We start from the raw sequence: 10,967 nt of genomic DNA on the forward strand, positions 1-10,967 counted from the left end.
TCTGTGATGCCTATTATATCTATATCCTCCTTTATCACAAGGCACTCTAGTTCACCCATCTTATTATTTAGACTTCTGGCATTTGTGTACAAGCACTTTAAAAACTTGTCCCTGTTTATTAGCCTGCCTTTTTCTGATGTGCCAGATTCTTTTTTATGTGATTGTTTATCATCTGATCCGGCCCTTACATTATACTTCTCATTCCTTGAGAATCATGCATAGGTTTTAACAATGAACACAGGTTCTTTCCCAAAGTGAGCTACACAGAAATTTCAGACTCCTCTCTTTCATTCAGGGATTGGTGCAATCTTCAGTAGAGCTGCCTAGGTACAATTATAACCTTACAAAGACATCAAATAATTGCACTACACAAAATTACTAAACAGCATCAACCTGTCGAAATAAGCAACCCACATACCCCAAGCTGCAGGGCTAATGAACACATTTCATATTTACAATCTAAAAGTTAGGATTACAGGGATGAAGAATCAGTTAGTGGAGCACCTCAGAAGGCCACAGACCCAGCTGATACCAGTTCAAGAGTCCGAGAGAACCCAAAACAGGGCACTACACAGGATCTTTTATATTCCACCTTTATGTGACTTATTGGATATATAACCACATTGACCACCTTCCGTGACCATAATAAGATAAGATTGATACCTTCCCATTATCCATATGTGGCCTTTTGGGTTTTTATAACTACACCTTCACCTTCATCTTAATCATTAATATTAATAAGCTACATCATTCATTTCTTAATAATCTCTTAATAATTCCAGTACATAAATGAGTCCAACTTCCTAGTTCCTGCATAGCAACCAGGTTGCTAACGCTCCCCAAAACTCCCTTCTTTCAAAATCCTGCCATGTACTGTCCCATTCATGGTCATTTGTTTAACTTCCCAGCGTGAGAGGGCAGAATTTGTGTTCTGGGGTTCTCATTTCATCTAAAATTCCATCTTTAACATAACTACTGCCACAAGGCCTCACACCAATACAACAGGCCCATAAGCACAGCAAGCTTAATAACCCGGTTACTTACGTTCGGCTACTTGCCCCATGCACATTCCAAGCCAATAAGCAATATACACCCATCGATTTTTATACCGCTATAATGTCGTTCTGCCTATAGCAAAGTCACTCACAAGATGTGAGAGGGTCATAGGTCAACAAACAGATACACACACTTTCTGCTAGCTGCAGCTATTACACCTCTACCTTTATATAACGCGACCCGATATAACGCGGTAAAGCAGTGCTCGGGGGGGTGGGCTGCGCACTCCGTTGGATCAAAGCAAGTTCGATACAACGCGGTTTCACCTATAACACAGTAAGATTTTTTGGCTCCCGAGGACAGTGTTATGTCGAGGTAGAGGTGTACAAGTTTAGATAAACAAGGCTCCCATACTTCAATGATGAAAAATTGGCATTTAATGTTAAAGTAAATGTTTCTTGCATACAAAGTACTTCTCTATGCAGATATACAGAACAAGGAGCAATGGTCTCAAGTTGCAGTGGGGGAGGGTTAGGTTGGATATTAGGAAACACTATTTCACTAGGAAGGTGGTGAAGCACTGGAATGGGTTCCCTAGGGAGATGATGGAATCTCCTTTTTTAGAGGTCTTTAAGGTCAGGCTTGACAAAGCCCTGGCTGGGATGATTTAGTTGGGGATTGGTCCTGCTTTGAGCAGGAGGTTGGACTAGATACCTCCTGAGGTCCCTTCCAACCCTGAGATTCTATGATTCTACGATACCAGAACATTATAAAATTAAAAACAACTGTTTGCCATAATGTAACTGTACCCAGACTGTGCATTTAAAATCAAACAAGGCAGCGTGCATTAAATACCTCTGCCCTTTGGTTCGTCTTCATGCTGTCTGGGCAGGATGGAGCCCACCAAATGTGTTATGCACCTCTATGATGTTCTGTTGTGAACCAAATCTGGCACATTCTGAAGCAGGCTGCCAGTAAAGGACGGTGTCTGATGCCATCCCACCATTGTGTTTTAGGGCTTCCAGGGTTGTTTTTTTTAATATCCTGCTTTCGTTGGGTTAAAGTCAAAGATAATTCTCACAGGGAAATTGGCATCAGATCATAACCTTTTATAACAATGGTATTTACTAAGGCCTCTCTTTGCTCTTCATCTGGCTATTCCTTGCTGAGCAAGTTAATCTTTCATAATATGCTCCCAGCAGGGAATTTTTCTCTTTATACGCATAGGTGAATTCGATCACTGTAGTTGGGAAAGCTACAGGGCTCTGATGTTATAATGATGCAACTACACTACTGTACACTGAATGAATAGTCTTATTTCTCTGAGTTCTGTGAGGGATTAAATATAGTTTACCTTGGATGATGATCTCCCTAAATCAAAACACAAGAATAATTTGAAAACACAGTTGTTTCATACACTTTCAAACAAGAACAACAAATTTGCTATCAGGCTTAGAATCTTTCCTTCAGTCTAACTTAGAACTGCTTTTCCAGCTCAGAGAGGACATCCTTTTTTGTAATTTGTTTCCACTGAGAAGGGATAACCCCTTTGCCTTCAAATTTCCCACAGTGCTGACTCTCTAGCTCTGCCCTGAAATGACACACAAACCATTTCCAGTAAGGCTGCACAGAGGTGTCAGGTGTGATCCTCCACTTGGAATAACGAGGTCCTGCGTCCCGATAATTCTTGTATGGAATTTAATGGTCTTCACTCAGCACTAATGAGCAATTACTTGCTACAAGACTAGAACAAATGTCAGTAACCAGATGATTTGTTTTATACCAGTGGATGCCAGTTGTAGCTTGAGGACGATGGAAAGGGACACTGTGATCTCCATCATGATTAAATATGGTATTTGTGCAAACAGCGTTGCAAAAGGGACACTGCTCCCAGCATCCAGAGAGCTGTTCAGCTAGTATTTTGTGTGGTTTTCAAAGGAGTAAAGCTAATGGCGTACTGATTTGCAGTTATTCTTTCTGACTGACTCAAGGTTGTAGTTTTTTCAGCTCTCTGAGTGCAGTGTCCTTTGTAATATTTTTCCATTGAGAAGGGATTTCTCCTTTGCCTTCAAACTTTCTACCATAGAGTTCTTCTAACTCTGTCTTGAAATGACACACAAACCATTTCCAGTAAGACTGCTCTGACATGTCTGGTGTGATGCTCCAGTCAGAATAAGGTGGTCCTCCTTTCTGATAATCCTTGTATGGAATTCGTCGATCTTCACTAAGTATGTATACGCAATCACTTGCTACAAGACTGGAACAAATATCAGTAACTAGATTGTCTGTCTTATGCCAACGCCCACCACCCACAGCTCGAGGACGATGGAAAGGAACACTGTGTTTTCCATCATGACCAGCTATGGTATTTGTGCAAAGAGCCGTGCAAAAGGGACACTGCTTCCAGCATCCAGAGAGCTGTTCAGCTAGTATTTCATGTGGTTTTCTTGAAAATGGCTCCATATCAATGACAGCAAAGTCTTGTTTCAGATTTTCTACCACAGGAGCTAATGCTTTACTCATTGCTTCTTTAAGAAACTCTATGTCTGTTACCTCCTGATGTTCAATGCCTTTTAGATCACTTCTTGGAAGGGTTAAATGCTGTAGCAGTCTCTTGCAAAATTCATCCAGCCATAAGGATACATTGCCACTTCTGTCTTTAGTAACTTCAGTTGAGTCGCGAATAGCTGAAAGGACAAGAGTATGGAAAGAATCAAGGGAATTGTTTAGGAAACTCTTCAGTTTTGGATTGTTCTTGTCTAAGCAATAATCATCAACATGCTGCTTGATAAAATCCTCCAAAAAGTCTTTTGGGGATTGAATGTATCGCTTGTACTCCTTAAAGTCTTCCTTCTCTGCCAGATACACGAGACTATAGTTTTCTAGTTTCGATCTGTTCCCATTGAAAGCTGGAAGTGTAGACTTCATCTCACTGGCTATGTCAATCGCAGAATTGTCATAGACTGCCTGGCGGAGAGCTGCAGCAAGCTTGGAGCATAAGAAATCAGCAAATGCTGTGATGGAGGCTGCTCCTTGGCAGGAAATCTGAAAACACTTGAAGAAATCTTCTCTTTTACTCTTCAGGTAGACAGTTGGATCATTTGCTTTTTGAAATGCCCTGTGCATGTTTTTAAACCTTTCTGCTGCCATTTTGCATAAAAATACTGATAAATCTATTATGTAATCGTTATTAAATGTGTACTTTGGGTTAGTAGCTGCAGAGTCCACTTCTTGTCTTATTTTATTCAGTATTTCATGAATGTAACTTGCATTGTAATCCAGTCTCTGCTGCTCTTTCCTATCGATCATTGCTCTGACCCCCTGTGTGATGCGACCTGTAACCTGCTCTATGGTGTCTCTATCACACTTCTCTAAAGTCTTCTTCCGTTCATACCACGCTCTCTTTATGGTGATATGCTTCGAAAAATCAGTGGAAAACGTATTCTTGCTAGAACCGGCCTTAATTTTTTCTGCTATAACAGACTTTGGGTCAAAACGCTCGAGCAGGATGTTTTCTATATCAACCCCGATGTTAGGCTCCTTAGCAGGAGGGGCATCAGAGGACACTTCATAGACCCATTTTCCCCATAGATGGTTAAAGTTCTCTCTCAGTTCATTTTCACTCAATTTCTTGCCCTTTAATGACAGAGCCAGCTGTTTGCTCCTTTTGAAAAGCTCATTTTCATATTCTGACTTCCTTTCATCCAGTTTGCTTTGGTTCTTCCTTAGTCTGATAAGGTCTTCAGATTTCCTCTTAGTTTCATCAATAAGTGACATTTTAAGATCTTTCAGTTTAATTTCTGTGCTTGCTTTCCATTGAATCAATATTTCAGCATCTGGGTCTTCACTGAAATACTTTTCAAGTTGATCCATGATGGCACCGTATTTTACTTTAACTCCTTCTTCAAGGCTTTCTCTGGTGATATGGAGCATTTCTCTGTTCCTGATTTGATTGTTTAGTTTTGTCTGCAGCTCTAGCATGTGACTTCTCAGCTGCCAGGTCCACTGGCTAAACATTGTTTCTAACCTGTTGTACGCCGCAATCTCCAGCGTGTTCTTAAAGCTAAAAATAAAGTTCTCATTTAACAAAGATTTCCACAAATCGCCGATTCGGACTTTTAATCCCGACAGCCTTAAAACACTGCCCTGAGATTCCTTTTTGGCAGCCATGAGAATCTTGCTCTTTAGTTCCTGCACATTTTGGCTGTAGCTGGGGTTTGGAGGTGCCATTGGTGGGTTCCCTTCCCAGAGGTGAGCAAAGTAATGAATGTGGGTGTTCACGTCAAATCGGATAACGTCACTAAAGCAGGTTACGTCACAGAACTCTTGCTGGGCTGCAGTAACTGTCATTTCATCTAACTTTTGCTGGAGGCGTCTTTGTCCTTCCATATTCTGTTCTTTTGCAGTTATTTCGCCAACATTTTGGTGCACAAACAAACAGCTTGGGGAGAGCTTTACTTGCTTCATCCTCAGAAATGCCTGGACAGCGATCTGCAGGATATCTTGCATTTCTGAAGGATTCTCTCCAAAGATATTTATCACAGTCATGTTACCAATCCCAATGACGAAGGTGGCTAGCTCGTTATCATGATTAAGGGACAACTTATTGGCTATCTCTATGGCCCGGAGCCCTTCCGTATCAATAACTAGTATGTAATCAAAGTTCAGATCCTGTTGGAGGTTCTCATCCACCTTAATCAGCTGCATGAACGCTCTCCTGGTGCATCTCCCTGAACTGACACTAAACTGAAGACCAAACATGGCATTCAGTAGTGTTGACTTTCCAGTGCTCTGGATGCCAAGAACAGAAAGAACAAACACTTTTCTGTCTCCTAGCTTCTCAATTAATGAGTCAAAAACTGCTCCGACCCATTTTAATGGCACGTATGAAGCATCACCGTCCATCAGCTCGATGGGATAACCTGAAACCATCAGGTCAGCTGCAATTTGAGGTAATTCAAGAAAACATTTATCCTTTTGGACCATTGCATCCAGAGCTTCATAAATCTGACCTACCTCTCTCAAAATGTGTTCAAGGCCAATTGTAGAATTATTTATCTCAGCTGAGAGATTTTCTAAATCATTTTGCAATCTAGTTTTCAACTTATTTTCTTCCTTTTTCTTTATCAATATTTCAGACCATAATTTGTGGTATTTCTGGTGAAGATCTGCAAGGCGGTCAGAGGACAATTCATCCATAAATACTTTCATCCATTGCAGGAAGTATTTTTTAGTGGCCTCTGGATGTGACTGGAGAAATTCAAGCACTGACTTCATTAGGTTATTGAGGGGGAATGCTCTAATTAATTGATCACGTCGTATTGCATATTTATCTGATTCAATTTGGCTCCGGTGTTGTTCAATGCTTCTGTTCTTTTTATCATGCAAGCGGGTAAGTTCCTTATCTTTCTTACACCACCTGTGCCACAATTCTCCTTGAAGAGGCAATAGTTCTTCCTTCATGCTTGCTAAGCTATGCTTTTTCAAGAGGACCATCAATGCCTGTGCCTTTGACTTGGCTTCCTTGCACTCTTCCTTGTCTTCGTCAATGAGGAAGCCATGCTCGCGAGCAGTTCTTACACAAGCATCAAGACTACAAGTGGCAACTGAGCCTGCCAGAAAATCTCTGATTGTTGCTGTTATTTCATCTATTAATTCTGCCTCATTTCTGTTCTTGATGGCTATTTTTATATTCTGACTCGATTTACCAGCCACAATGTTCTCTTTTTCAGCAAAAAGGCAGATCAAAGGCTTTTGAGATTGCCAAAGATCACGGATAATTTGCTTGCCCCTCTTGTCATTCTGATCTGTATCTGACAAGAGAACCACATTTATAGAAGCGATCTCCTGTAAAAATGTGACTTGCTGCTTGTGCTCTCGTGCATCCCCATGCAGGTTTGTGAAGGCAACGCAGTTTTTAAATCTGTCATCATCCTTTCCTCCTGGACAGTACCAGGAGATTTCCACAACCCCGTTCATCAGGACACAATCTTTGCTGCTGCCTCTACAGTGACGGTGGAAAAAAATGTCATGTTTGTGCTTACTCAGCAGAGCATTCAGGATCTGAGACTTAGAACAATGAGGCGAATTACCAATCCGTGTGAAGGACACCACAGGTGTATCTGCTTGATAAATCAGTTTGTTTTTATAATTTTGAATGGTACTCTCAACTCCTGATTTCTCAGCACTTTTCCAGCTCTTTTTAACTTGGCTAAGGGTCCAAAGAGGGAATTCTATTTGTGAAGTACAAGGATTTGGCACCAGAAGTGGGAGTGCAAACTGGCAGAAAGCGAGCTTTGTTGCAACATATTGTCTCATGAAATCATCTGCACAATGAAAAATTGCCATCTGGATATCCATTGGGTGCATGTGTCCCTGATTTATAGTAGATTCATTGGCTCTCTCACTAAAATCATCAAAAAAGTCATCAAATGTATCTGAGGATTCACTCTTTTTGTCTGAGGTGTTCAATGCCCTTGTTATATCTTGTTTTGTTTTACCGTCATCCTTACAAACCAAATACCTGACCCGATAGTCCACCATTAACAGCTTTTGCAAAAAATAAAATGGCAGCTTATCCTCTGCGCTGGGCTCACCGTCATGTAAAGACGTCTTGTAAATTATATGAAAACTGTCTGTCCCCATTTTCCTTGGATAGTACCTTTCAAGTCCAAGTCGTTTCATTAAATTAAGGAACTCTTGGTTTTCAATAGGTTCATATATTTCAGTATCAGTAGATGGCACTTTTGGTTCTAATTTTGATGGTTTTGCTCTTTGACAGATGTCTTCTAGTTCTTTTATTATATCCCGTTTCTGCAAATTATCCTTTGCAGCTTCAAAATCCCCATTTAAAAGGCAATTTAAGTCTTTTTCCAGGATGTCCCAATCATTCTGTTCACTGTGCTTTCTAAGAACATTTGCTATTTCAGCAGACAGTAAGTTTCCCATGTGATGTTTCATAAAAGTTAAACGTTTATTCTTCTCCTCCGGAGTTACACCTTTGAATTCAGCTGTCACTGTCAGACCTGTCAACAGCAGGGAAGCCTGAGCTCTGGAAACATTTTGATCCCTGTGACTCAAATATTCCTCGTGTGCCGTTTGCATTTCTTTTAACATGAAGTTAATTTCTGGGCACCTGAGGAGATACTGAAAAGTGTTACTGTCCACACGGTATCCTGTGCTGGCTGCAACTGAGAGTAATAACAGCTCTATGTCTGTCTGCGTTGTCTCTCTTAAAGCCTGCAGAAAGGAAAACAAAGCTAAGCTCACATTTAAGGTGGCCTTTACCTTTGCTTCATGCACTGCTGCTGCAGAGGACATTTGGTCATAAGTAACTTCCTGTATGTAATTCTTCATTTCCTGTAGGATTTGAATAAAATCAGCAAATTCAGAGACAGACATATTTTTTTGCTCTTTTTTTTCTTCATGAAAGATCCACTGCATAATAGAGGAAAATTTGGGGAAATTCGTAACTGAATAGACATGAGGGTCCAGAAGGCAGCGCAGCAGAGATTTCATGTATACAGTATTCTGTGCCGGCAAATCTTTGCACAGTGAAACTGTATTTTCCAGGAAGTCTTGAAGCATCTTATCCGACAGGCAAATGTTGATCCATGCACTGTAGTTCTTTGTTTTTTCAGTCAGCTTTTGTTTGAAATTGATCAATCTCACCAGCTGTTCTTCATCCCCAGTGACTTCCCAGGACTTAATTTCCTCTATGAATGATCTGGCCTCATCCACTGCACTGGCTAATCCCTCTCCAAACAGTGTACCGACAATTTGGTTAGTTAGGGCTTCATAGGCATTTCTGAGACCGCTGCTGATTTGATGAACATCTCTAAAATCTTGTCTGTGATTGGACAGGATTATCTCCCACACAGGAATTAGCTGAAAGCCTCGGTCAATGACACTCCAGGTTTTGTTACTGGTGACAAGCCCAGATTGCCATTCGGTGAGAGAATGTGTCTGTGGTGGGCCTCCTGTCTTGGTCACAAACAACTGAATCTCTGTTTGGATTTGTTTTCTGTCTCTGCCCTGAGATGAGGCTTCAGAATGTGATTTTGATGCAGCCACACCAGCTGCAATGCTCAAACCAAAGCCACTGTAGCTGCCCCCAACATAGGAGCTGAGTGCATCAGATGTTCGTTTCTTCACCTCGTCCAGCTGCTCTGCCCGGAATCCCTCAGAAGACGCTTTCCACCAGAATATCCCACCCAAGTGAAGGGGGCCCTGGTTGACATGAGACCCGAATCTCTTGAAGAAACTCCCGCCCCTGCTCTTCAGCAAGTTGAGCTTGTCCGGCTCTGGGGTGTAACTTAAAATGACCTCAATCTCTTTTAACTCTTGCAGCGCTGCACTGGAAAGTCGAAGCTGATCCTTGGGGAAGTAGCATGAGGCCAGTGGGATGTAGCTGTACTTGGTGGTGCAAATGTAGGTGTGTTCCAAGCGGGACCTGTGGGTTTCTTCAGACTCTGAAGAGCTGCTGTAATCTGTGCTGGTTTCAGCACTAAACCCCCAAAATCCACCCTTGGCTGCGATGCTAATGCTGAAGCCCAGCTTTTCCATGGTCCTGGTGAATGTGGATTCTGCTTCGGCCGATGAAAACTCCTTCTTCTCAAACAACGGCCCTTGCTCTGGACCAAATTGCTCGAACCCTTCTGGGATGTCTATGAGCTGCTCTCGCTTCTCCACCATCTCTGCAAGTTTCTTGGTCTGGTAAATGCCCTGCAGGGCCAGCCCTCCCGACGCCCGTCTCAAAACTTCCTTGTCAGGGAGATTCTCACTCTGGGACACTGACTCCTCCAGGAGATCTAATTGTCTGTGCACATTCTCTATCACTTCCTTCAACGGCTTCTCAGCTGGTACCCAATACTCTGGGGCGATGTCCATAGCTTGCCGCAGCTCCTCCTCTTTCTTTCTTACCACTTCCTCATGGCGGCTCCTGCCTTTCTCCTGCATTTCTTTTAATTCCTGCAGTTCTGCCTTAGCCTGCTCCTGCCTCTTCTTTAGCTTCTCCAAGCGCTGCTCCTGCAGCTGCTTCATTGTTGCCTTGCTCTCTGCTATGTTAAGTAGGGTTCGGAGAGCCTGCTTTTCCCACGGGTGCTCTACTTCGCACTCCAGCTTTAAGTAGTCTGCATAGCTTAGGTGTTTCAAAGCCTGTGCAGAGGTAATCCCCAATTTGTCTGCTAGTTTGGGCAGCCAGTACTGCGTACTCAGTCCCACTCCATCGAGTCTCTGCCCCAGTTCTTCCATCGTGGGGTGTGCTTCCTTCACAGGGGCGCCCTGAACTGGATCTTCGCCGTTTATCTCCTCTGCAGAGAAGGATTTAAACACAGGGAACATATTTTTGTCACTTCTTCATGAACACATTTCCCGTCCATCAGATCACTTCCTGCATCTTGATGTACTGAAGTATTCTGACATTTTACCAGCGCTCACCCTGGAGAAATTAAAATATTTCTATCCCCACCCTGGCCCCCAAACCCAATACCCACTGCACTAATCCAAACCACTGTCTGTACTCGCCCCATAGGACTAGGGGTGGACTGGCCATTCCTCTTTAGTAGGTTGACCAGATGTTCCGATTTCATAGGGACAGTCCCGATATTGGGGGCTCTGTCTTAAATGGGCGCCTATTACCCCCCCCACCCCTGTCCTGATTTTTCACACTTGCTATCTGGCCACCCTACTCTTCAGCAAAGTCTGTGGTCCTTAATTGTCTATATTTTTGCTCTATCCACCAGTGCCTGTTGTTTTATTGATTTCTCCAACATGCAATCTTTCCTTAGACTTCCATTTTCTTTTTTCTGGTTATTTTGTCCCTCTTTCCTCCCTTTTAATGGCCATCCTTTTATTTTTTTAAAAGATTCACTATTCTGTTTTGTTACCTTCACTTTTTAAGTCCTCTCTCCATCCCTCAGTTGATTTCGTGTTCAGTTTTATTACACGGTACTTAGAAGCCCTGAGCAGGT

The 10,967-nt window shown here is 42.3% G+C and overlaps 1 protein-coding gene across 1 annotated transcript; it reads right to left on the bottom strand.

Annotated features, from left to right (window-relative positions):
* Positions 1-1,662: 1,662 nt before the first annotated feature.
* LOC123367086 (interferon-induced very large GTPase 1-like) lies at positions 1,663-10,248 on the bottom strand. Its single transcript, XM_045011093.1, has one exon. The coding sequence runs from the start codon at positions 10,246-10,248 to the stop codon at positions 2,983-2,985; it is 7,266 nt and encodes a 2,421-aa protein (XP_044867028.1). The 3' UTR covers positions 1,663-2,982.
* Between the last annotated feature and the right edge of the window lie 719 nt (positions 10,249-10,967).

This window comes from Mauremys mutica, chromosome 3, assembly GCF_020497125.1.
Source record: "Mauremys mutica isolate MM-2020 ecotype Southern chromosome 3, ASM2049712v1, whole genome shotgun sequence".
NCBI lineage: Eukaryota > Metazoa > Chordata > Testudines > Geoemydidae > Mauremys > Mauremys mutica.

Bases quoted from the DNA above. Each gene is read 5' to 3' on its own strand.
- LOC123367086 (XM_045011093.1), bottom strand. From the start codon at position 10,248: ATGGAAGAACTGGGGCAGAGACTCGATGGAGTGGGACTGAGTACGCAG.